General features: G+C 43.7%; 1 protein-coding gene across 7 annotated transcripts; it reads right to left on the bottom strand.

The window, feature by feature from the left end:
* Nucleotides 1-750: 750 nt before the first annotated feature.
* On the bottom strand, nt 751-27,315 carry arhgap9 (Rho GTPase activating protein 9). 7 transcript variants are annotated; one of them, XM_076140961.1, is made up of 21 exons: nt 27,087-27,315; nt 19,510-19,832; nt 19,156-19,351; nt 18,611-18,999; nt 15,584-15,826; nt 14,593-14,682; nt 12,357-12,422; nt 10,444-10,590; nt 10,209-10,307; nt 9,662-9,723; nt 9,484-9,571; nt 9,301-9,396; nt 8,467-8,565; nt 7,807-7,919; nt 7,308-7,483; nt 6,704-6,802; nt 5,566-5,643; nt 5,303-5,356; nt 4,337-4,471; nt 3,260-3,365; nt 751-1,903 (listed from the first exon to the last, which is right to left on the bottom strand). In XM_076140961.1, exons 2-21 carry the CDS (start codon nt 19,729-19,731, stop codon nt 1,717-1,719), a joined length of 2,745 nt encoding a protein of 914 aa, XP_075997076.1. In that variant the 5' UTR covers nt 19,732-19,832; nt 27,087-27,315; the 3' UTR covers nt 751-1,716. The 7 variants fall into 7 exon arrangements, with proteins under 7 accessions (XP_075997076.1, XP_075997078.1, XP_075997077.1 ...); XM_076140963.1 differs by having other exon boundaries at nt 7,308-7,427; nt 7,811-7,919; XM_076140962.1 differs by lacking the exon at nt 5,303-5,356.
* Between the last annotated feature and the right edge of the window lie 260 nt (nt 27,316-27,575).

Raw genomic sequence — 27,575 nt, 5'->3', positions numbered from 1 at the left:
GCCGTCTCACTACTGGAGGTGTAAACGTATCAGCGCTGATACTCCTTAGAAGAAACGCATGCGTGACCCTGCGCTCATGCTTTTGGATCAGATAAACTTGTGCGGTTGCCTGTTGTCAATCAAATTAAAGGACGACCTTGGTAATGCTCACACACACACACACACACACACACACACATACACACACACACACAGATCAAACATTCAAATGACTCCACATCAATCTCCCAACACATTTCAGTCGCACACACACACACTCACACAAGACTTGAAATAATATGAACATAAAAATGAATAAATACATCTAATAAAACTTCACAAATCTAAGCACACCCCCCCACCCCCACCCGTCTCGCTCGCTCCCGCGCCGCCCCTCCCCCCCCCTTTCCTTTTTTCTTTCTCTTTTTTGTCTTTTGCCAAACCCACACAGTCAATATAAAATTACCAAAGCCGCAGAGCGAGAGAGTGAGAGGGTCTTGGGGAAAATCCACATTTTTTAAACATATGCATTTCCAGTTCCTCTTTTGTTCTGTTATTAAAAGCAGCCATTCGCACCAATCACAGGGGATGTCTCTGCCTGCCCCACTCTCCCAGGCCTGCATACCTCCACACTTCAGCTATCTCTCACGCAACCAATCAAAGCTCAACACAAACAAAGTGCCAGAAGGACAAATAACAAACACACACACACACACACACACACACACACACACACACACACACACACAGTAATGACGCACATCCCAAATCTGTTCATTCACATTTTTTTATTGCTGGAAAGGTAATTAGGTCCAAGTTTATGACAAATTGCTGGTTGTAAAGTTGGATTTTGTCTACTCTACTGTACATCACACATTTGTTTAGATTACACACTGTATGCAAAGTGCTACTGGTCGACAGCCTGTCACGTATTTACAACTTTATAGCTTTAACTTATTCTAAACTATTTAAAATAGAGGGTGAGTCCTGTATTTTACAAAAAAAGGAAGATTTGAAGGGTGACACACACACACACACACACACACACATACACACACATAGGCATAGTTTGGTACAAAGAAACATTAGCCACCTTGTTGGCACATTCACCCCATCGCTTAAATCCTCCTCTTTCATCTCACACACGTCCGGGACTCTCAAATTCACAAGAAAAGTGTTCAATTAAATACTGAAGGTCTTACAGCGAGATGACAGCACATTTACATACACAGCTTGCTTCCTGTTGGTTTGCATAATTAATATCCATCCTAGGATTGCAGCTGGGATCTGTCCGTCCCCGCGACGCACAAGTGCTTCCATTGTTTCCGTTGTGCGCTCGCATCCCTGCTGCAACAAGGTCGAGCGAAACGCCTGAGCTAAATTTGGTCTGAATTAGAGAAGGAGACAGACAGGAGGAGTCCTTTCCTCGCAATTAAGTCTGATTAACAACTGATAAAGCCGTTTGTGTGTAAGAGTGATGGGGGAAGCGCTCGTTCCGTTGTGCCTTTGCAATGAAAGGCACAAGTCCTGCAGCAGTAATATCACAATGGCTTTGCTTTGCTCTTATTGTTCTAACATGGCTTATTATGGAGGCCAGATGTAATGAATGATTATCAGCTGTTTGTCTTCAATGTAAAAATCCATTTTACACCATGTGAGCAAACGGACAGAAAGGTCAAATGGTACAGCACTTGTAGTCGTGTCTGCTGGCGAGGTGTTTGGAGTCCGACAGAGGGATCAAGAGAAGCCTCTTGTGCCGAAGATGTGCTCGTACTCGCTGAGGATGAGCTCCACGGCCTGGTTCTGGTAAATCATGTTCACGGCCATGTTCCCGTTGTCCCGCTCGGGGCGCATCAGGGTCGGGCCGAACACGATGCCGATGTTGTGGGTGGTCATCCTGTTGGTGTCTGAACATTCCAGCACACTGCAGACACACAGAGGGGAAGGCAAGGGAGTGATTACACCGACCCAGAGCAGGAGGGGACAAACTCTGCCACACCTGTGCCTCACGGCACAACGTGGCGCACTACAATGGCTTTGGATGAAGGGTTCCGGCTATGAATTTCACTTTTCTGAACCCATCTTTGAGACGGCAAAGCGTACAGATGACCACTAAATGCCCATATGCTACCCTTCATGCTTGTGGTCAGTTTGTGACGTCTTTATTATTCTTGCAAAAGCTTAAGAAAACCCTGAGAGAATCTAAGACAGCCATTGTTTGTACATCCAGCATGGACTTCTTGCCTCTTTGTGGGCACGTCTGCATGTCTTTGTTTCACAATCTATATGAGTATAAACTTACCGCCCACCTCCACCTATGTTGGTGTTGTGTTGTGTTGTGTGTGTATGTGTGTGTGCGATTGGGGGGGACTCAGGAATGGGTTAAAGCCACAGTATGAGGCATTCTTCTAAAAATGCCATTCCCACCAAGCCACAGAAGCAGCCAGCAATTGCTCAAAACTTCCACATTAAACGGAGAGGAGGAAAAAAGAGAGAGAGCGGAGGGAAGAAAAAAGGAGCGAGGGAGAGGGCGAGCGAGAGAGAGGTTCCAGTGGTGGCGGCGGTGGTGTTGGTATGCCTTCCAGCAGACGAACCACAAGGCTCCCATGGGACCTTCAAGGCGAGGAGGAAAGAGAGGGAAGGGGAGGGGGGGGGGAGAAACCAGAAAAATGAGAGAGGGACAGGAGGAGGTGGAGTGGATGGCAGAGGAAGAGGAAGGAGGGGGAGAGAAGGAGAGGAGGAGGAAGAGGCGAGGAAGGAAGGAAGGAAATGAGGAGGAGAGGTGAGAAGTAATAAATGTGAAACAGAACGAGGGGAGGGGGGGGGATGGAGGAGAAGAGAAGCAAAGAAGAGAAAGACACAGAGTTGACAGATTCATGGGGCCCACCACCACACCCTGGCACACACACACACACACACACACACACACAGCGGCCTCCCAACACCAACCCTCACCCCTGGAGTGGAAGGAGAGACCGTAGGCGGCAACAAACCCAAAGTGATTTTTATGTACTGTAAAAGGAACTGGCTCACAGAACATCGTACGCCATCCATCTTCCTCAAAGCGTTTCATCTTCGCAGGAACCCCCAGAACCCCAGAACTCATCCAGCAGCAACTGGCACGCCGGGTGAGTCACGGCCAAGAGAATCAACTGGCTGAGGGGAAGGGAAACTACGCCCTCTTGTGGCGGGATAAGAGACTTCCTACGAGGGTCAACTGGTTCAGAGGCGGATGGAAACGGGCTAGAAGAGAAGAAGGCGACGGCGTTCCTCCTCTTACCGTCTGAGGTGGCGACACATGAAGTGCAGCGTGTCGTGGTTGGGAGGAGGCATGTTCAGCACCAAGCACTTCAAACGCTCCACTTTGTCCTCGTGGTCCGACATTTCTGCGACACAGGCACAGGGACACATCAGATCACACACACACACACACACACGCTGATGTTACAGATCCACATCCAGTAATCTGATTCACACCCGGCAGCTGACATCGCTTGTGTGTGTGTGTGTGTGTGTGTGTGTGTGTGTGTGTGTGTGTGTGTCTCTCTCTCTTATTGGCACCCACTGTCTTATCTGATCTACAGCAGCTTGCATTTGTTTTCAATTACGGTTGAAAGAGCGCAGTAATGATCAGCCTCTGTGTTCATAAGGACAAACACACAGCGATAAGAAGAAGAAGAAGAAGAGTCTTGCTGCTAACATTCATTTGCATTTATTACTCTTAATAAATGTTTGCTATCTTCATATCAAAGTTGTCTTGCCGGTTGTAATTTATTGAGAAATGCCAGATTAACGCCGGCTTTCCGCTGAGAAGATTCCAGCGTTTTCTATGCAAATGAACAGATGAAGAACTCGGTGAAACTTTGCTATCATAATGACTCGAGGATTAATGTGAGGGATTTGTCGTTGACCTTCTACTTCCTTTTATCAATTCTGCACCGCTGAATACAAAGCGCTCTCCTCAGTATCCACAGCAGTTAAGTTGTTTTATTTCTTACTTTACAATTTTGTCACCTTCACATTGTTGTTTTTCATGCTTTTGTCAAATGAGGTAACGCTGCAATAGTCTAACAATGATGAAAGACATGGCATGGAGTGTCGTCAGTATATGGGAATGTGTACGTAGAAAATGACTTTCCTCACACCTTGATAGAGTCTGACTACATGTAAAGGCCCTGACTGCCTTGGTTGAATCCCATCACTATTGTCTTCGAAAATGTCTCACCTCAAACACAGAGGTGAATGCAAGCGGTTTGCGAGAAGACATTTTCCTCACTGACTAGATAAGCGCTTTAATTTCTGCCTCTGCTCTCATTCTCATCATCATTTATGAATGAGACTGAAGGCGGCCACTCACTGACTGTCTCCAGGATGTCGGTGAAGAAGCCGTAGGGCACCAGGGGTTCGGGAAGCTCGCGGAAGAAAAGTTTCAAAGCTCCCGTGATGACGTGAACGTCCTCCCACTCGCTCTGGTCCAAGTTCAGCTTCTCCTCTGAGAGATGAGAGAGGGACGGGGGTGGACAGGGGGGGGAGAGAGCCAGACGGGAGACAGATCAGAGAGGGTCAGAGAAGAAAGGCGAGACAAATATGGGAGACAAAGAGGTAGAATTAAGAGTTTGAGCGTCATTAAGCGGATGCCTCGTAAAAGAACAGGGCGTAAATCCCTGTCGGAGGCGTAGCGTGAAGGCTGGAGGCTGCAGGAGGGAGATAGAGATGTTATGTGGAAGAAAGACACACGGACACACTTTAAATCACACAAGCAGACACACACTTTGAAGAATGAAGCACAGATGTTGTCATCCAGCCCTGACCGATGGCTTCTCAATTTCAAATTGGTACCAAACGGACAGAAAACGAGTCGACTCTTGACTTAAGATGCCAGGAAGACGAATATCAGCAACACACACACACACACACGAGCACCGAGCTCTTCTAATGAGAAACATTAGTGAGGGTGTGTGTGTGACATGAAAGCGCTTCACAAACACAAAAGCCCCAAAAAAACAAAAACGATTCTCTGTTTCAGACACTTGGTGGCAGTGACGGACTGCGGAGGAGGAGCGGCTGTACAACCTGCTGTGCGCTATTACATCAGAAAACTTAAAGCAGAAAAGCCTACGGGACTCACATACATTAAGCAAATGGCAGCACAATCGCCAAGCAGTGGAGTACACGCTGCATCTGTGCGTGCGTGTGTGAGTGTGTGTGTGTGTGTGTCAGCGAGTGTAATGAGCTTTGACTTCACACTAGGCAAAAGGCACAAATAAGCAGGGCGGATTAGGCGAGAGGGCGGGCGTCTCTTTGCTGGCCCGCCTGTATCTACCTTGTACCAACTCTGCTGGGAACATGTAGCGGCCATCAGTAGTCACTGCTCGCTCTGCAAAAACCAACAGTTACTCAGTCGGCTTCCCTCAGGGTTCACTTTATCACGTCAGAGACGCCAGAGACATTCATTTCAAGCATGTAGACAGTGCTGTGTATTCTCTCTACGTGTGTGTGTATAATCATCAAGAGCAATGTGTTAGAATTGAATGGACAGGCAGAGATGAACCAACAGATCTCTGCTGTTGCTTCCTCCATCCTCACCGTGGTTCACAAGGTAGCGTAGTTTCTGGATCACAGCCAGGTTTCCTGATACTCTGTAGATGCCGTCAGTGTCCAGTCCTGCAACATACCACACAAAGGTGGAACGCATCAGTGGAAACTTCCCTGTGATGGAACTGGAAGTTACAGGATAATTGTTTCCTTTAAGACTGAGATGATTCCCAGCAGTGTGTCTAAAAATACACATGTAAAAGCAGAGAGAGTCATATTTTACATCGTCATATCATTCTCGGAGAACAATCTTAATCTTCCAGTTTAGTTGTCAGTTCTCGGTTATGACAGCAAAGTGGACATTCTGCTATTGCAGCACAAGTTGGAGTAGTGGAAGTTGGAGAACTGGTCGTGCTTTTGTGAGACGTTATAAATACCATTTCAGATTAGCTAACGTTCCAATGATTGATGTTATAATCACAGTCACAAGGGGCCGGTGAGTGTGATTTAATATATCACAGCTCAGTTCAGCCGCTCGGAAAAATAACGCGCCTGCTTTGCGACTAAAGCTTTGATTCTTATAAAGATTCTGAATATTAGCTGATTCTCTGGCTCATGTGACGACACTTTATTAAAGTATATCAGAATAAGTGCAGTGTATTCATGTGGTTTCCAGGCGTGTAAACCTACTTCAGTAGTTCCACTTACTGTAGATGAATATTGCTGGACTAGTTTCACATTTTTTAGAGTATTTTTCAGAAAACTTTCTCAATCTGTCACACATTTAAAAGTCTTAAGAAAACAGTCTGGACACTGTTTACAAAAATATTCCCCAGAAATATTTAATTCATCAAACTGAGGCTTTCAAGAGCCCCGTGGTCCAAATACAGATTTCTTTAGCTTATCAAACATTGATAAGGGCGGCATTGTTTCTAAACGGCTCTATTCTCTCTCATTTGGATCCCACTCTGCCTGGCAGCTGTACTCACTTCTCTCTGATTACTTCTGCTTCATTCCTGCGCAAACATCGAAATCGTTTTCAGGATTTTCTGTTGGTTTGATGATTTCTGTCACACAGACGCACGGTTGCAAGATGTGCAGCGGCGCCCGGGCTGAGAACAACAGCGTGTGTGTGTGTATGTGTGTGTGTGTTTAGTGGAAGTTTAGCAGGAGGTGGTAGCTACTTTACCTCTCCTCTCCACAGCCTCTGTGCACAGCCTGACGAAGCGAGGGATTGTGCTCTTTTCTCGCTCACACAGCATCTCCAGGCTGCAGCCAAACACCTGATCTAAAGGGTGATGACACACACACACACACACACACACACACTCTCGCATTAGTGCATTTTCATTCTCAGATAGCTGTGACTTTGGCACACACTTACTGATGATATTGTGACAACAAGTCATGACGTAAGGAAATAGAACTTTATATCAGTTTACTATTCAGTGTTGGAGACTTTTTGCTCTTTCCTCTCTTAAGCTTGTCAATGTAGCACACAAATGTACTGTATATAGTAAAGAGCGTGTGTTATAAATGTGGTGTGATATAAATTGAGATATATCCTGTGATACTTCCGGTATATTTCACAATTCATTGAACAAAGTTTAATTTATAGATAAGAAGCCTGTAGCAGGAGATAATCATCTATTTGTCACGTTCCCGCATTATTCTGTTAAGGCTTCTTTGGTTCCACTTTAGACATGAAACCCTCAGCATTTAGCAGATTAGAATGTTAGTGAAGGAGGAATTAAGATATAAGATAGAAATGGCTATATATGATAAAGCCTTACCTTTAATGAGCCCCTTCTCCTGCAGGGCTTGAAGAGGAGGCCGCTTCAGGATCAGCTTCTTCAGCCGGCTCTTCACTCTCTTCCTCTCCGTGTTCTCCAGGTTGGACACCGAGCGAGGGACTGCAGAGGGAAGACAGGGATTGGGGGTGTAGGAGGCGGAGGTCAGTGCGGGGTGGCTGGCCACGGGACGGGAGAGAAGATGAGAGGGGATGGTGGTGAGGATGAAGAGGGGAAGCGCTGGGCGACAGCGCAGGCGAGACAGGACGGGCGCGGAGAGGATTTGCCAGTGCGGTGGCGTGAAGATGTAAGCAGGTTGGACAGAGGAGAGAATGGAGGACAGGATGAAAGGATGAAAGAAGCCTGGACAGGTGTTTGGAAGAGAGAGTGAAGATGAAAGGTGTGAGCGGGCGTGAGAGCAACAGCGTGGGCGTGGCGATGGGTGACGGTTGAATGAAGCGAGCAGAGAGACAGCGTTTAAGGGACGGCGACGTGGTGAGACTTACGTGATGTTCTGAACTTGTCGTCCTCGTCTCCGCTGTGCTCCAGCATCTCCACGCTGCCTGCTCTCCTCAGGGAGTACAGGAGGACGTTGTCTAAAGGGTTCTCACGGTCCTGCAGAGGCAAACAGTCCTCTTACTGTTAATCAGGTCATCAATATCAATACTTTTGCTCAAATATGAACATATGTATGTGTCTCGAGGTGAAAGTCATATACTGCTTTCAAGTAAAAACAAACTCTCAGCAGCTTTTCAAAAAGGAAATTGCATGAGACACGTTGGCTTTGACTCTGAGCTGTCTGAGTATTTCAGTAGTATGGCTTTTACACATATTTATGCAATTTCACAGCTACAAAATAATTAAAATGCATCTGTAAAAACCTTTACACAAACTGGCTTCTGATTATTCCCACAGCAAAGCAAAGCAAAGGCACATTCAGACACATTTTAGTAGATTTGGACATTTGGTCTGAAAGAAATTCATCAAAAAAATAATGTAAGTCAGCCTCTAACTCGGCATGCTTACTAAATAGATTAGATGTTGTGTTTCATAGTTAGGATGTCTGTTTAATAATATAGCCAAAACTGAATCAGCCACTGTGTGTGTGTGTGTGTGTGTGTGTGTGTGTGTGTGTGTGTGTGTGTGTGTGTGTCAGTCTCACCAGCCTGTCGATGACACTCTGGATGGTATTGTACCACTCCCTGATCAGAGAGTCTGTCTCCGACTGCAGCAGGAACTCGTTGCCTGTCACTGTCCTCAGCTGAAACGTTCACATGAGAGTGTGAGGGTGCTCCATACATACACACACACACACACACACACACACACACACAAACGTATATGTCGTACACCATGTACACCAGAACACTGCTGTCAAACCACCGCTGCACTAAACTCCACACACAGCTCCCCGGTGAATTTATTTATTTTTGCTCACTTCTCTGTCTATCACTTGTGTAATATCAGTTTCAATAAAAGCCGACAAATGCTAAGCTCACTTTTGTCGACATAGCTGGAGGTTAGACACCATGCAGCGTTGTGACAGGCGTGCAGGCTGAGGCAGAGGGAAACGCTGCGAGTCATGGACCCGACGCGCTGTAATGCTTCCTCTGGGGCACTTTTGAGTTCTCCAAGTTCCGAAAAGGTCAGCGATGCATTATCAACAGAGCAGACTTCCCTTTCTCACTTCCCCTTCTGATGTGGACACGTACACCCCGTACCTGCTGTTGTCGCTGTACATTCAATCAGCTAAGAGGGCACTGTTTACCATTCATACCTTAGCCAAGGCCGAACAAGCCAAGACAACATTTCTGCCTACGTTGTTTCATTGATCTAAGTGTATTACTTTTGAATTAAGCTATCAGAAACACCCTTTCTTGCAATGTTAAGGATTAAAAAGATGATTTTGCACATTTAAAAAGGAAACGCTGCTCACTGTTATTGCACAATGGCTTGGATTACACTTGACCTGGATTTGCCTTTGTTGGTTTCTCACCTTGAAGACGTTCTTCTTGCTGGAGAGTTGGTTGGCCCAGTGCAGCTGAGCTCCCCTCAGGTCCATGCTGCTCTCCGGGCGGCTGTGTCCCGGTTTCTGATGATGATAAAAGGAAAACGCACAATCATACACAAATGTCATGTTGTTGTATTCTGTCAGCGCTGAGTTTGTCTGAACTCTCACCCAGCTGGAGGGGGTCTGCGATTTAGGATCCTTGAAGAAAACCAAACTGTTCCCCACCAACACCACCCAGGATGGGCTCCAGCTTTTCCTGCAGTCCAATAAACACACGTTTATGTTTACAGTGGGTTCAAATTAAATGTGTTTTGGCTTTACGACACGAGACCAGATGGGGTCTCACCTCAGTTTTCGACCTCCTTCTGCAATCTTGGTCTTGTTCAGCAGCCCAGCTTTCTCCAGCTCCTATTGAAAGGGAGGTAACTTCTAATTTGGTATTTACATTTTTAAACTAGTGTTATCAGTTCTGAATGTACAGCATAAGGCCTTCCTCTGTGAAACATACTGCATCCCGAGAAAACCCATTTAACAAGACTGTTGCATCATTGAAAAAATAGCAGGAGGGCAGCTGCTCTAAAATCTCCCACTGTGGTACAGCACCCTGGGGTGCAAGAGAATTAATGGTAACTATTAAATCTGATGTGTTGAATACAGTGTTTGAAGACAAAGAAGAAAATCAGGAATGAAGACAATTTAATATCTGACTGAGGACAACAGTTAGAGAGACATAAAGACAGATGTTGAGCAATACACCATTCAGGAGGACACAGCAAAATAAAATGATGGACAGAAAACTAAAACAGATCGAAGCAAGGGAAAAGAATGATACAATTAGAAGTGACTCTTAAGAAAGGCTATTGATTGTTAATAACAAAGTAGTGTTGTCTCACCGGTGTGCAAACGTCGTGGTCTGGAGAGCTTTGTGGAGACGGAGGCTCCACAATAATATTGGTGACATTGCAGGAGTAATCTCTGCGCTGCTGGACCAGCTGGAGGACAGAAGGTGGGTGTCAGGTGTGTGTATGTGCATGATCAAATGCAGTAGTTTGTTATGATATGTTTCTGTAGGTCTGTGCAAAGTGAACACATAACCCGTGACCCTGTTTGTGGTCTGCCTGTGTGTACCTTGCTGTTGTCAGGCAGGTTCAGAGATTGGGAGTGGCTGAGCATCTGGTTGGCATCATGCAGGGGTGCGCAGCTACGGCACTGGGCGTCGGAATTTTGGAACGCCACCATGCTCAAGTTATCTGAAGAGGCAGCACGCTGCATGCTCTTCACAGGGGTTAAAGGTCGGGGGCAAATATTAGTGTCAGAGGTCAATGGTAGATGACACAAAGACAGGAAAAGGCACGTGCTGATTCATACTGTAGACTCCAACGGAAAATACAAGAAGATCCAACTGTTTTTGTGCCAATATACAGTATGTACAGTCTGATGTGTGTTTGTTCATACATCAGTATATTTATTCTAGTGTTCCTGCCCTTAGCACTACAGTGAGACACACAATCACAAACAAGCAATAGTAAAGAGCAGAAGGGTCAGCACCTTTACACTACAACATATTATTCTACAAGTTAAAGGTGACTGAACACACAAACAATAGATCAATTAAAACAATTCTGTACATTCAGTACTTAATTTTCTTCTAAATGACCCATAATGAGTCAAACTGCCTTTCCCCCTTTAAATCCAATACATTTAGCATGTAAGTGAATGGAATAGATCTTAAAAATACCTCTAATTCCAGTATTTGAGTATTCGAGTCTAAACTGAAGCTTTGTTCTTTTATACCCTGAATGCAGCTGCAGTGGGGTTGAAACCACAGCTCATTAGAGTCTTTCTTCTGCCACCATGTTTATGTTTAGTCTGTTGTGACCTTTAGGTAAACTAATTATGAATTCATTGCATTCATAATTCATTCATTATGCAAGAGAACACAGAACACACAAATAATTAGGCATCAGACAAATGCTGCAATTGTTCTTGGGGAAATTGGATCTTTTATAAGTGAGAAAACACACAATCAAAGAAAGCTGTTTCCAACTCGTCGGAAACTTTCTATCAATGCCACATAGAAATGCCACATATGTTTTGTACGTCTGCTACACTCTACTTAAGATATGACTTGGATATATATTTCTATTGCTAATTTTGTTGTTTTTGATGGGAGCCAGTGGAGATGAGCAGCATCTAAAACAAGATTTATGTTTTCTTATTATTTTAACAGACTGGTAAGACAGTGAAGTATATTGTTCTAAAAGAGAGAGGCGTAGGTGCTCACATTGGCAGTATGATTATAGGTGCAGCTGCACAGTTCCAGCTGGTGACCGAGTTCTATTTCCTTGTGGTGTTCAACTTGTTTTGCCTCATATAACTGAAAGTGCCAAGAGGCAATAACACAGGTGGGACTGACAAACACACACATGCATGCTTGCACGTGCACCTGTACTTTACATTAAAAAGTTATAGGCCTCCAAAAAACCCACTCACCCACAAATATGGAAGTCTACAAGCATACACACAATTGCATGTCCTCAAGTCTCCATGCAGCAATAGCCAAAACCAAGTAACTTTCCCAATCCCTCTAACCTATTTTCAGCAATCAGACTAAATACGCCTCCTAATGTTTGCCATCTCTTCATGCAAGGAGGATTACCACTAAGTGCCAAATCTGCTCCTTTGCTAAGACGAGGCCTTTAAAGGGCTTTAAACCAAATGCACCCACACCCCACTGTGATGCAACATGTTGCAGTAAGAACTGCTTGAGTAACAGCCCCTCTTTTTACACCACAAACTGCTATTTCACCACCTTAATATGCATAATTGCTGATCTGTGGGAATGTAAATATCAGGCATTATCTTAATATATTCTACAGTAGTACAGTAAGGATGCAGTTGCAGCAAATCTAAGAACTAGAGATCATTGACTTTTAACAGGAAATTCCCCTTTAAGGTCCTGCAGTGGCAATGTGAGGGCGCTCCAATAAGCCATGAAAGCATCTACTGCTACAGAAACAACGTTAAGAGAAGACGTTCACCTGTTTCATCTGCCAGCCACCGTCAGCTTTCCTCTGGTGACTCCCGAAGAGAAAGTCGGGTGACATCTAGAGAGAGAGTGAGCGAGAGAGAGAGAGAGAGAGAGAGAGAGAGAGCGGGAGAGAGAGAGGGCGAGAGAGCAAGAGAGGAAATACGGATGAACAACAATAAATGTGTTCCGCTAAGATCCGCCATGAAGCTCAGACTAAGACACACGGCAACACCTCTACAAGACCTTGTGGCCGTTCCCCACTAACATCCTGCCACATTCACATAAATGGCAGTTGGACCCATTCTCAGTCGCTCAGTAATAGTGAAACATAGATACTGTAGAACCAGTTTGACTAACACCTACTAGCGTGAGTAAGGTCATTGGGAGAATAACGATGTCAGCGCCAAGACTTTTGATAGTCTGCCGGCATACAGATGTGTTGCCAAAAAAATTAATTAAAAAATTCAAACACTTACAGCAACAGTGCTCATTATCACCGATCGATCGGGTCTATAATCCAGGCCAGTTGTGTCTTACGTGCTGTTAATCTGTCCAGTTAAAGTAGTCAGTATGTCGTTTGGTCTCTTTGCGTCACGGCATTCATCTCTCTCTCTCTCTCTCTCTCTCTCTCTCTCTCCCCTCTCTCAGCCTGTGTCTACTTCCCCATTCTAGAGGGAAGCTGAGTGTATCTGTTGGCAAGATCAATTCTCATGTAAAGAAGGAAGGTGTGTATTCACCAAACTAATGAAACCACGACTGGTGTACAACAGTTTCGGTGTACATGATGTACTGCCACCGAATAGCTCAAATAAATATTGTGTCCACTAATTAAATATAAATGTCTATAAAGTGTGTGAAACGGGACACGGTCGCAGTTACCTGGGTGATAAATTCACGTGGCACAGAGAATGCCTTTATTAATCTTTGATGAATTTCCCGCTGGGTAATGACAGTCGTGTATGACATAATCAGATGTGAAATATATGGGTCAACAGAAGGCAACTCAAACTAACTTGATGTGGTGAATCGCTGCTTTGATCATGGGAGATTTTTTGATGAGCAACATTAAATTTGAAACACTGATGCAACACTGAGGCAACGTGATCTGAAGATGCAAAATGCTTATCTATGACAATCTGGCTCGTGTAGTTTATTTTACAACACAGATCTCTACTGTAGATACAGTCAAAAGGTCATTCTCAGCCACCCATAGCTGCTGCAGAAGTGCCCCAAAATGTTCCACTCTGGATCAAAAGATGGCTACTTCCTCACACCGAGTCTCTGCAGCAACTCTCAATCAAGTTTAGAAATCGGTTGAAAGAATTAAATTGGAACGTTTGGGATTATGACGGCATCTGTGTGGTTAGGGATGTGTTTGAGGTTCGCCTGGGAGTCTAAGCGAGCGGTTTAAATGTGTGCAATGTTAGGTAATGTCGCTCGTCTCATTCCATACAGGAATAATGGCTAATAACTACTAATCATCTGCATCAAATCAAGAGATATTTCCTTGTTTTTTCCTCAGGGATTAGCTCAACAACACGACCATTTGAGATGAAGGGTGTGTGTGAGTGTGTGTGAGTGTGAGTGTGAGTGTGAGTGTGAGTGTGTGTGTGTGTGTGTGTGTGTGTGTGTGTGTGTGTGTAAGGGGTAGATGATAAATACTGTGCATAAAGCTTTGGGTCAGTCAGTTATGGGGGGGTGAAACTAGAAAGATGTAATCTCCTTTTCAATTCACACTAACTCATTATTGCTCTGTGCTTTAATCTGGATTCCCTTTGCACTCTGACTTGCAGATAATACTGTAGATTCACGTGTGTTTGTGTGTGCACTTACTATACTATACATACTCTGTGTATCTTAATTTGGTTTTCTTTTTGTGTAGCACAGCCACCAAAAAATACATGACGTCTCAATTATTACCTAACACTCTTAATTATTCAAATCAGAGAGCAGAGCAAAACATTACATGATATAAAGCCGTTCCCTGTCTTTGTTTGAATCCATTTTTGATAGTCAATCACTTCTGTGGGTTACGATTTTGCAATTCTAAAATATCACAACCCCTGCTAACGCCTGCGAGATAGATGGTGCAATTCAACATCTCGCAGTTCAAATCGCACAGTATGTAACTACAGCATGTAACTACAGTATGTAACTACAGTATGTAACTACAGCATGTTCACCAGGAGCCTGAATTTTGCCTACTAAGTATGGCACTGGCTGAATAAAATCAAATGATAACATACTTTGTGCGACCTTCTATTGCCAACATCAGGCAGTTGTAGTGACAGATGGCTGGTTTCTCTGGGTAACGTTTGGGGCTGCCCTGGACAGGCCTGGCAGAGGAACAGGAAAAGACAGATTGTGAAACAGGAAAAGTGAGAGCAGTTGAGACTTGGGTCGCAAGTACTGTGTATTTTTGCAAAACCACTACGTAAACACTATTTTCAGTTATTGTAAGTACAGTAATACCACAAATTACAGCCTGAGGACGTACCACATACAGTGAACTGACAACTCTGTGACAGAGAAAAAGTGATTATCCAGTATCCAGTGGTTCCCAACCTGCAGGTCCATACCTCATGAGAGGTTGCAACATAAATCTGAGTGGTTGCAAGATGAATAATGGGGTAGGAAAGAAGAAAACACATTTATTCAAGGCAGTTTTTGTTTGCAGATTCTTTGAATAGTTTAACCTCTTCAGGACTCTTAAACATATTCAAATTAAAACACTCTGGGAATAGAAAAAGTAAGTATGTTTAAGAGTCAGATGGCCTCAAATTTAATAATCTCAAGTCAAAGGGAGGGAACCACTGGCTTATAACACTCAGAAGTACTTTGTACTTAAGAAACCCACACCAGAGTGACAATATGTAAAGTAAAGGCAATTCAGACTGGTGTTTGAGTCCCACGTACACAAGTTGGGCTCATTGTCTGCAACCTTCTTTGAATTATGCCTATTTCTAAGAAAAGGGAAAATATGCAAGGCAGGTTGCGCTCCTTTGGGTCTCCTGGAGTTCTCTGATTGAAGGAGTCCCTTTTAGTGCTGATACAGTCGCACCATGTGAGCATATAAATGAGAAGAGTCTTTTACTCTACATTCTGACCCTCTGCTGTCCTCAGAGGGGAAGAAAGGCTGTGGAAAATGCAGACTTTTTCAAATAGTGTGCAATTTGGGTTAAAGCTAAATGTCGATTCAGGAGGAGTAACAAGCTCCTGCTGTGTTAGGTGATGTACCATGCTGCTGGCGTGTCCACGGGACCTGCGAGGGGGCTTCCAGGACCTCTCCTTGGTGACGCTGTTGACATAGTACCATCTCCCCGTGGCTGAGTCCAAGTACTGGTCCCACAGGTCCAATATCTGAAGAGGTCGCTGTCCGGAGGCGGGGCTGGGTGGCTCTGACTGTTTTTCCGTTTGGACTTCAGTGTATATGGGAGAGTCCTGCCAGGACAGCTGGGAGATGTAGGACTCTGTTGGGACCTTGTGGGTAGAAACAGGGAGACAGGGAGAGAGAAAAGGAGAAAATGGAAGCTATTGCTTTTACTAACATAAATACATATACACATTCACCTTTCTGTTGTTAGGTACACTTGTATGATCTTATGGAATCCAGTGCAGCCTTACGAAAAATATATAGTTTGTGTTTTGTGTCAGATAGATGTTGATTACTAGATTACATTGTAGGCAAGATGAGGCGTGTTTACTTGTATAGCACCTTTAAGACACAAAGACATGTTAAACGCGGCCAAAACATGCTCATGCTTTGGCCGGGTTTAACATGTTCAACTGACACATCAGTTTGTGAAAAAAGAGAAAAAAAAATCCCACTACCTCCTACTATAGAATAGTCTGTCTGTGGATTACAACAGAGCTTATAGAAATGCACGTTTTTGGAGAGAGAGAGAGAGAGAGAGAGATAAGCCACCAAGAGGAGATCTACACATCTACAAATCCAATGAAATAAACTGATGGACGCATGGAAGATCTTCTTTCCACGAATTATAGCTCAGACATAATTCACTAACTGATTGACTGGTGATCCCTCTTACATAACATACTCATTTCGGATAATGACTGAAGGAACATGCATGTGCGTGACTGTGTGTATGTGTGTGTGTGTGTGTGTGTGTGTGTGTGTGTGTGTGTGTGTGTGTGTGTGTGTGTGTGTGGAAGGCATTGTGTAAAGCTTATATGTGATCGTAGTGGACTCTAGGGGGCAGAACAGATTCAACAGCTGAGCTCGCCTAAGGCATCCAACTGCTGCTGTAGAGCTGTGAGGAGGTAAACATTCACTGTTAATTATAAATTCAGCTGGAAACCTTTGTTGCGACTCAATGCTCACTAACCATATTACTCAGTAATCTAAAAAGGGAAAATGCATTCAAAACGGTGTCGTTGAAAAAAGGGAAATAAATATATAAACCTCTATACTTTGTTATACAGATTATGTTAGGTTAACTCTAAATTTGGATATTATCATCCTATAATCATTCATATGGATCCTTTGTGCCTCATGCAAATCAACATGCCACCTCCCTTTGGACAAGGGCTTGATTTAAGTCACAAGACGCCACAGTACGCTACAGTAGGAGGATAACTTAAGGACATAAATAATGTGCAAAACATAAATCACACCGGTGACTCATAAATGTTGTACTGTTTTCCATATATTTATCCCTTGGGGTGTTAATGTGCAAACAAAATCAATGTCTTTTTATGGACATTTCAACTGGCTGGATACTTGCTGTCACATTAGATTAAATGTTTCCTACATGAGTGAGTGTCTACGAATAAATGCTGAGGTTAAACAAATAAATCGGTCACAAAGTTATTACAGAGATTCAGCTGGAACAGTGGATTGTCTTTGAAACCTGTATGAAGCTGGCTATCATAACAATCTCCAAATACTGCAATATACTGTCAAGAGAGTCACAACAATGTACTACTACACTGCTCAAATGAAATACACACTGCAGTGTACGTGTGTGTTCCGAAGCGCAGCTTGTCAGCACACAACTGGAAGGAACTTGTTTTGTTTTTTGTTTTTTGTTTGAATATGTCTGCTGCATGTTATTTTTCCAGTAACATACTTTGCTATTTGCACTTTCGGCGGAATTCAAATAAGGTAAGTTGTAAATACAAAACAGGGATGAAGTGCTGCTTGGCTCTGACACGGGCGCTCTGTGGTACAGCAGGTGTAAGGGGAGGCAGGGGAGACAGCTTGGAGAATTCTGTGCAGCAGTATAGCAGAGTACTGAATGGAATGTACAACCTGCAGGAATAAGATTACATTAAAATTCAGTGTGCACTTGGGAGGGGCTGGTACACATTGAATGTATATGATTATTACATATGGGGAGAGAGAGCGAGAGCGAGAGAGAGAGAGAGAGAGAGAGAGAGAGAGAGAGAGAGAGAGAGAGAGAGAGAGACAGAGAGAGAGAGAGAGAGAGAGAGAGAGAGACGTGGCTGAAAAAATAATAAATGTAATTGTGACCTGCATGTGGCAGTAAATAATCCTGCTTGGTGGGATTAAAGACACAAAGACACAAGCAAAGGGAGGGAAAGGGAAGCAGAGAGGGAGAGAGAGGGAGAAGAAGAAAGAGCGAGAGCCCTGTCACTCACGCTGAGATTAAACCTACAGAATGTACGTGAAACCATGGCGATGCCGGAGCACCTATACTGCCTTTGTAATTGCTCGTTTGCACAGACACACAGATAAAAGCCTTGTGCAACTGCCTCTGATGTAACACAGAGATGCTCTGACCTCACGACCATGCTTGATTGCAGCTCTGGGGATTATTTAAAACGAGGGCGGACCAAACCAAACAAATCAGTACACAGTAACCAAAAAATAGTCTGACGATTACTTTCTTTCAATCCGCAAAAGCTCGTCTCACTGTCAAAAATGTATAAAATACACTAAACTTCTGTTTACTTGAACAACAGTGGTAAATTGTGTTGTCGTTTATTTTTGCACATGGATTATTCCACTTTGTTAATAGTTTGATTGAGTATCGAGCAGGTGTACTGGAGCTTTGCAGTTTGAACATTTTATTCCTCCAGATTACAGTTGGGCTGAATGAGTGGCAGTCAAAATGGATCTGAAAAATGATTCCACTTTCTCTTGGTGACACACTGATAAGGATCTGAAGACAGTAACAGCTGAATATATCCAGGATGATTCTATCGATAAAAAACATCAAACTACTTTCCGGCAAAAATCTGGATGGATCCTAACTGTCATTCATTGTTAGAACGTCCTACCTGCAGATGGTTGTTCCTGTGGGATGCCACGTCCCACTGGCTACAAGACTTCTTCTTGATCTTAGTGCTGGCGCGACTCCTGAACCCTCCACCCACCTCGTCGTAAGGGTTCTCCGGCAGACCCTCGGGCAGGTTGCTGGAGCTTTGACTTCGAGTGATGGTGGGGACCACCTTAGGGGCTGATCGTGCTGCTTGGGTGGTGGGGTGCGCACGGTATCCAGGCACCATGAGGTGGCCCGAAGCAGAGCTGTGACAGCAGGGGGCAAAAGTGGATCCAGAGAGCGGCAGGGTGGGGAAGCGGCCTCCACCTGTGCTGCCGTTGCGGTCCAGCCCCTGGAAGGCACAGTTGGAGTTGAGGTTTTCCATGGAGCGGTAGAAGGGTCTGTTTACTGTGGGAGGATGGCAGAAATTGGTTTATTTTGCAGAGGGCTGTTTTAATTCTGATTGTCTTTGCATATTCCTAGGACGTAGTCTCAGTTTGTACTGATTTTCACAGACAAAGCACTAATTTCCCACACAGTCACACTCTCACACCAACACATTACCTTGGTACTGCTCGTTATATTTAGGCTTTGGGCTGGGAGTCAGTGACACCCTTTGCATTGTGCTCAGGTTGGAGTTCAGCGAGGCAGACATGACGAGGCGCTGCTGTGATGGCAGCGGCTTTATAGGCACCTCCATCACATATGTGGCAGGTACATACAGTGGTTTGGTTTTACTGGCTGCCCCAATCCTCCGCACCTGTCAGAGATTAAATGCATTTGTAATGTGCCTTAGTTGGTTGCAACCACAACAGTTGAATGCTCCAACAAATAACTTTATCAATGGTTGTATCTATCTACGCTATTATGTCATTCATTTGAGACCGAGGAATAAAAAGATGACGTCTGTCCTCTCACCTGCCACCAGTCAGCGTTGGTTTTCTTCAGGAGGACAAAACGTTCTCCCTCTCTTATGCAGACCTGCTGTCCATCTGCAGCTCGGTAGATGTAGTCATACTGGGCCTCCAGGACCACTGTCCCGCTGGGGACCCCGCAAACAGTCATGGCCGTGCTGGCCCCCACAGGTGCCGCAGCAGACTGACGGTGCCCCAGAGAGCGCCGCCAGGTACCAGACAGCATGACTCTCCTGTTCAGCAAGCGTTACAAGACGAGCGCTGATGTTGGACACTGGCGTGGGTATCCCGGGGCTGGAGCAAGGCCGCTTCCATGCTCTGAAACATCTACAGAGGACAGAGAGGGAAGATAATAATACGTTGATTAGTGAAGCTGCCGGAGGACAATGTGTCTGGACTCTGGAACAATGAGACCCGACTGAATGCACATTCACAGAGAGAGAACATGAATCCTTTTAAGTCTAATAATGGAAAACTGGGTTAAGCTGGGGAAATCACTAACCTGTTCAATGACATTAGGGAAATAGATTTAAAATGATTTGTCTTTTCACATTTATCAGTAAAGATTAATTTGTTGAAGCAGCCTGTGTGGTAGGGATAAATGTGAAACGTTATAAACACGATATATCTCATTTACATCAATATACCTCTATGCAATGTGACAACTTCAACATGTCGTGTAAATGAATTCAATTACTTCTTTTTCAACATATATACTTTGTCATGGTTATGTATAATGTGGGTATTCTATTGTGCATTCATTCTTTTAGGCATTTGGAGATAAAAGTAACGCAGTAAACCCAAAATAGAATCTCCCTCCCGCCCTCCCTCCCTCCCTCCCTCCCTCCCTCCCTCCACCTGAGCCAGCATCCCCAAGCTAAACACCTGCTCTGTCCCGCCAAGACACACGTCTTACATAAGGGAGTGTCTCACTTTGTACCAGCCACACAGCAATACAGCCTCACTGACACACATGCAAATACACCCAGACACACACACACACACACACACACACACACACAAGAATACACACAGGGTAGCACCCCCAAGGCACCCGGCAACAGAGCTCCAGTCACAGTAAACCCATTTGAGTTTGGGTGAAGCGCATAGAGGCAGGCAACAACAACAAAACACCCAGAGAATTAATAGAGCCACAGATGCCGTTACTGAGGATGAGATGGTTGAGCAACCATTAACCTTGGTTAACTTGGGACAGAGCGTGACGGGGGAGAGGAATTAGATAACAGATACACTGAGATACAGCCTGTGCAGGGAGAGCAAGGAGTGGAAACTATATGGAAACAGATACTGATGGAGAAAAGGAAGGGTGGAGGACTGGATGAGACTGGTTAGGGCAGGAGGGCAGGGCGAGCTGGTTGAACCTTGATAATCCTGCTGTTATTAAAGCACAGCAATGGTTCTGTGACCCCCATAAGCTAGAGAGCATTACAGGAAAACCACTCTGAAGCAGCACATGGGCAGACGCACAGCTGCAGGCAGTTAACCGCATACACACACACATGGGTGTATCAAGGGGACGGAAACAAAATGCATCAAAGTCCAAAATTGCCTCTCCTCCCTCCGCAGTACATTAGAGTCAAAGGGCATTGGTTCAGCACTCACACATTTTAAATGATATAAAATGTTAATCGTAATAAAACTGATCAATGAGTAAATATTTGATATGTCTATTGTCACAATGTAAACAATGTGTGCTTAGGAGAATAAATGAAGCAAAGGCCAAACTAATCAAAGTCCTGCTTACCGTCTCCACATCTAATCGACTTTATTGTGACATTTCGGTCACAGGATTGATGATATTTGTCTTTATGCTTAAAACCGATTAAAATAAATCCTGCTGGGATTTATGGAAATGCTATTCCACCTTATTTCACCTATAGAAATGGATGAGTGCAGAATTGTTGCTGCAGTGCACAGCTTTGTGTGTTGAAATCGAGCTCTGGAGGAAGGACAAAGGTAAAAGTCAAGAGCTTTTACAAGACAAGCACGCAAACAGGAAACTGCAAAGGCACATCAAGGCTCAACCGCAGTTTGGGTCATATCCTCTGTATAATCATCATTTGTTTCCAGTACAGTGCTGCACAGATCATCCTCAATCACCATTTTGAATTGTGCAAAGTCTTCAGCTATTACCTGTCATTTTAATAAGCAGCTCCTAGCACACTGAGCCTTGGAGTAGTGAGAAGCAGTAGTAGAAGTTTTTGGCTTAACGCTGTTTTTGCACGCTAAAGTGGTGTGAGCCTTATTTACCATGGGCAGTGATGGAAGCTCTGCCAACACAGCCTAGGTCTCACCATGATGCTCAGTCATACAACCTGTTCAGATAGTCTATTGCGAGTTCTTCTCCCTGCAGACAGAGAGAATTCTAACAGCCATTACCATTTTCCTCTTTCTGCCCCAACAATCAGCTGTTGTGAACATATCCATATTTTGTACTGGTTGTGTGTAAAGAAAGAGCTTACATAAATGAGTTACTAGCTGTATTATTGAGTGTGTACAATCAACAACGGCACAAAACCTCCTCACCTCATGACTCAAGATGTTATTTGCAGTATCTAGTCATTATACTGTATTAACATCACAGCAAAAAGAACAATCCCGATATCAGCAAAAGGAGCTGGGATGAAAATGAAAGAGGTGCACTTTTTCATGGTGGCAGATTTAGGATCTAAAATAGCTTGTGTTTCTATTTGTAGGTGCCGTGGCAGTGGAGAGGGCACTGACGTCATACTGTATACCCAAACATACAGAGAGGCCCATATGGTGTCAGAGCCAGACACTGGCACCCTGTCAGGGCTGCTGAGAGACAATGTGTGTGTGCCAGGTGCTGTGGGCAGAGGGCTTAATGCCTAAAGATGGAGGACATACAGGAAGAGAGCAGCAGATAAAGGGAAGGGATAATGCAACTAGTAGAGATGGAAAATAGTAGATGAACGTAAATGTTAGACACAAGCTGGCGGCTCGCTCGGTGAAAGTCATACACACGCTCTCTCTCTTTCTCTCTCTCCCTCTGCTCTCTCATACACACAGTCTTAACTTAATCCTATGCAGTGTAATGATCCTGCCTCTGCTCTGTGAATTCCTACTGACCTTACCTTCCACCCTGTTTGCCCGTCATTTTGTCAGACTTAAAAGGAAAAACACGGAGAGAAAGAGGAAGAAACTGAAGGGCCTTTGTGCCGATCAAACCAACAGCTACAGACAGCCTCGTTCATTGATTGAGCCATTGATCCGTACACAGAGCTGCCTGGTCAACACAGATATAGCTGTTCCATCACACAGTGTGTTTGAAAGGATGAGATCGCTACAACACAGGGCAATGTTTCTGTGCATTACTAGTGATTCCACGCCAAATTGAGGGACGTGAACAGCCGGAGCAGTTTTAATTCGAACTAAACTATCCTGAACACTGAACACGGCGGCCTGAAACATACAGAATCATACCTCCAGGCCGTTATTAGTTTGTTATGATGGTACAGTATGAAAATCGGGTTACAGAAACTTCAAGGCTGTCTGAGATTGCCAATATACAGTATCTCAGTGAACGCTAACTAACTACACAGTATATCCAAGTAGCCAGTACCAGCTGCTGAACTACCAATTTAAGGATCCACAGATACCCGTTGGAGATCGGTGGCTCTATCAAACTCCAGCACATGGCAGGATGGCATGGCAGTGAAATAAGTGTCCTGGTGCAATGTTTGGTGTCATATTCGTATTCATTCCATACGTTTGAAGTTGAAAGAGGATGGCTTTAATAATCACAGATACATGGTCTTCAAAGAGTGATGAGACATGGCGAAGAGGAGCTTCGAGTGAATGAGGAACTTCAAAGAATTCTCCACATCCGTATACACACACACACACACACACAGACAGCAAACACACACACACATTGCCTGATAAAACATAAACAGTACTATTTTTTACATATTAATGTCCAAAACCAAAGAGTTCAGAGGGAACAAGTTGCTCCCCATAATAGATGATATTCAGTAAAAGCAATCACTATTAAAAATGTCCTCGGAAATATCAAAACAGGTAGATACTTCAGCTCCTACTTGAGTTCTTCGACTCCTGCTGTTTCTATGAAAACAAGCAGCTCGCCGTTTGTCTGCTCTATTGGCTTTAAAATGTGTGAACTGTTGAGTATTGCATCATATATTCATGCCACAGGTTGTAGGTAAATGGAGTTCAAAATCAGCAGTGGATCGTGGAATGAGCAAAGAATTACTAAGATCAATATCATGCTGTATGTTACATAAATCTACCTCAACGTCATCTTAATCAAATTGAATAATCACAACATAGAATCTTAAAAAAGGAAAAAATTGAATCATTATATGGATTCACTGGAAAAATTAATAAAAACAGTTAGGGTGAAAGCAGTCGGGCCATGTGATGGAACATTCACTTTGTCTATCTATGGAGTTTGAACTGCTATCACTGATGTCCCTCTCCATATGAGACACACGCCTCAAGCCCAAACAGCCTTTCATCCTCCTAAAACCATGCATTATTGATGATCAGACCAGAGAGAGACACTGAAACACACACAGCATTTTCCCTATGTGTCTGTAGATATGTGTGCACGCGAGTGTGCCTGTGTGTGTGTGTGTGTGTGTATGTGACTAAACAGGTGGGCTGTAGTCGTTCCTCAGTGGAAAGGGTGCTAGTGATTAGTTGTGTGAAATTCCAGCAAACCAATCAAAAAGAGGGTGATGAAAGTAAAGCAGCCATTGGCTCATCTTTGCTACCCTACATCATGACAACAGCCGCTGTGACCAATTACTACTGCCACTGTCTCCGGCACGTTCTAGCTTTTCTTGTTGCAGATAATAACACTTCATACATGTGATGCCATCATTCAAAGTATTTGCTGATGCAATACTTCTGTTTACAGTGAACCCTGTAGCTTACATCGACATATCACACACCTCTCCCTTTCTGAAGAAAAACAACGGCCAGCCGGTTTTTGGTTGCCAGCAATGCAAAGCAGAAATGGTTAAGGAGCATTTTAAAGGATTATTAGTACTATTAGTGTCACGTGTTTACTTGGCCAATGCATTTAAGAGAAAACGGAAGTGAAAAATGAATAAAGATCAATTACATTAGCAGGAGAAATACTGCTTATTTCAGTAAGTGGTATTTATCCAGTAGAGGTTTTATTTTGAAACTTCTTTTTTTTGCTCATCGTGTAGTATTATGGAGGTTCTATCTGACCACACACTCATTTTAAAGCTAGAGGGCTTTTAGGTGTTGCTATTACATCAAGCTGAACTCTTACAACTTTTGACTATTTGAAATATTGAACACATACATTTGGAACACACAAAATAATCTTTGACCAAAATGCCAAAGAAAGCCTTCTAATAGTGAGAACGCGCCATATTATTTACCTCGACTGTATGCCTGAAAATGAGACAAATGCTCATGATATGAAGAGTTGCTTTGCACTGAATGGTCAAAAAATGCTTGCATCCTAACTCGTTTCATAATGTCATTTAAAGTTAATTCCCAATGACAGTTTTATGCAAATGAAGGATGAGTCACTTCTTCACTGAACTTTGCAAATTGTAATAAATGAATCAAGAAATAAAGATGATTATTTTTGTTGCTAACATATATAGATATAAATCCCACATTGACAGGGCTGGAGGTTGGTTGCTGAGCCTGTGGGAGTGTGTGTTACATTGATGCTTCTAATGAAGCGCGCTGAGCTCCATTGATCCACCGGGATGAGAGTGAGCTGTCAAAAGCTATCAGGCAATTCAAAGCCCCACTTTCAGCTCTGTGCTGCTGAGGAAAGCACGACAGTGCTGTGGCACAAGGAAGAGCAGCTAAACCTCCTGAGGCAGAAGAGATACACACGGGGAGAACTTTGATGCTCTCAAAGGGTTAAGTGTGTTACTTTGACTTTAAAGGGAAACTGAACTAATAATAAGTAACTGGCAGACTTGGTTTGGTTGAATAACAGTATCCAGTTTGACAATCCATTCATTATTGGTCCTGTTGTGTTATCTCACCACAGATCAGCTGAATGACCTGTGTGACCAACAGACTTCCACACACACACAGACTGCCTCTGTTTGTACTCATATCACTTACCTGCCCTAATCACATAAAAATTGTGGGCTGCGATGGTCTCATGCCACAAACAAGGCCACAGATTCAGACACACTTACACTGACTGCATGCGGGACAGAGAAGACACATTTTCTATGTCTCTGAGACAGAAAGAGATGCACGCACACGAGCACAATTCCCCAGCTTGCCAAATACCCCAGAGCAGAGGAATAATCCAATGCACAACATACTACATACCACGACATAAACCGCTTCTAACGCTCAATCTCCCCTTGACACTGCACCCACAGCAGCAGTCTATGGAGCCTGTAGTAATTACAGTCAACTCCTAACCCCTTGCTAATACTATACATGGTACAAGGGGCTTTTAATCAGCAAAGTTGCAACAGGGGAGTAATCTTTGAAGCCTGCATCGTCACGTATGAGTGAACACGGGCTGGCTAAAGCAAAGGGGAGCAAATCTCCTGCTATGCATGGTCTTAAGAAAGATTATGAAGCAGTAAAAATGTCATACGTCACACGGCTTCAATCACACCCTGCGGTTAACCCATCTGTGCCCTTCTGTACTACATGCAAGGGCTAAATCGGTCAAAGTAGCATGCAAATATTATCATATATGGTTTGTCATGTGTTGAGATTGGAGATTATTATCAGTATGACATTTAAAGACAATGAAAACTGCAGTTCACACAATAGCGCTGATGAAATATGGGAGAGTACACCCTATGCATTGAGAAAGTAAAACAAAGTGCAAAGATGTCAATCACGCACAGATAAAGTAGTTTAGTCTTTCACAGGAAATGCTTTGAAGGCGGTGAAAGACTGCTTACCGGATACAAAACACATCAGCTGGCCCTTTATGGCTTCACTACTGTCCTCAGCTGGGTTTGATCTGATGTGACATGCATGGTTTGAAACTATATATGTAAATGTGTTGTTATGTTGACCAAATATGACATGTGTGACCCTTATTGGTCAAGTGAATACAAAATAATACCAAATATGGCTGCAAGGCTTCATAATTTCACAACCTTTTGCTCTACTAAGGAGACAGATAGCATGTTGAAACTTACAGTGAATTATGTCATTGTACATATGTCAGTTAAAATAAGTTATAATGAAGGCTACTTTAAAAAATAGTATTTGTGTATTGTAAGTGTGATAAGTGTTTAAATAGAAAAGGCAGTGCATAAAAGAAATCACTATTATTAGAGCATAACGACTATTAACTTTTAATGTAAGTGATTTGTGCCTTAATCTTAGCAAAAACAAAAACATGAACGATAACGACATTTATAACATTTTCCAACGTCGAAAATTTGCATGAGGTTGACAGAGCAAAAGTAAACTAGAGCAAAAATTGCACTATGCAATTGTTGCAGGAATACACATGGGAGTGTGAAAAACCACATTAAAGCGACACCTTAGCGGAGATGTCATCTTAAATTAGCTATGAAGTAGAACATCACTCACCCTGCAGCGGCGCGGTGACAGGTCAGCTCAGTTGTGTTTTGGAAGAAGTGATGGAGTATTTTTGGTTAGTTTCTCGGCGCTTTTCCGTGTAATTCAGCTTTGAGAAAAATAACAAACCCTTCATAACTTCACATGATGACAGCATAGGAGGAGCTCCGCCATTCACTTTACCAAATTAATAACAACCACACAGCGACACTAAATTGACGTGAATACAGCCGTTTACCTCTTTAAGTCGTTGAAAAAAATGACTTTGCGGTCGTTGTCGTCGGATTGGCTATAACCTACCCCGTGATTACACTTTCGACCAATCATATTACAGAACATGGGGCGCCGGGTGCGAACGTTTATTGTTAAAAAATAAACCCGGGGAATTACAGCAAGCCCTAGCAAGCACTCAAAAGCAACACGCTCCGCCCAGGGGTGCCATACGGTAAAACAAAACAAGCATACCCGCTGGATATAGAAACGTTGCTTTTGTAACTGGTC

Source organism: Genypterus blacodes, unplaced genomic scaffold, assembly GCF_046128005.1.
Source record: "Genypterus blacodes isolate CSIRO-AG114 ecotype Tasmania unplaced genomic scaffold, CSIRO-AGI_Gbla_v1 ptg000017l_1, whole genome shotgun sequence".
NCBI classification, from domain to species: Eukaryota; Metazoa; Chordata; class Actinopteri; order Ophidiiformes; family Ophidiidae; genus Genypterus; species Genypterus blacodes.
The sequence above is the reverse complement of the archived record's forward strand: the minus strand, read 5'-3'. Positions and strand labels throughout refer to the sequence as shown.

Excerpts from the sequence above, each read along its gene's own strand:
- arhgap9 (XM_076140961.1), bottom strand. The coding sequence starts at position 19,731 with ATGCTGTCTGGTACCTGGCGGCGCTCTCTGGGGCACCGTCAGTCTGCT. Across the intron at positions 15,827-18,610 it reads ACAGGAACAACCATCTGCAG|GTCCCAACAGAGTCCTACAT; the intron begins GTAGGACGTTCT and ends TCTACCCACAAG. Across the intron at positions 10,591-12,356 it reads GTGGCTGGCAGATGAAACAG|AGCATGCAGCGTGCTGCCTC; the intron begins GTGAACGTCTTC and ends ACCCCTGTGAAG.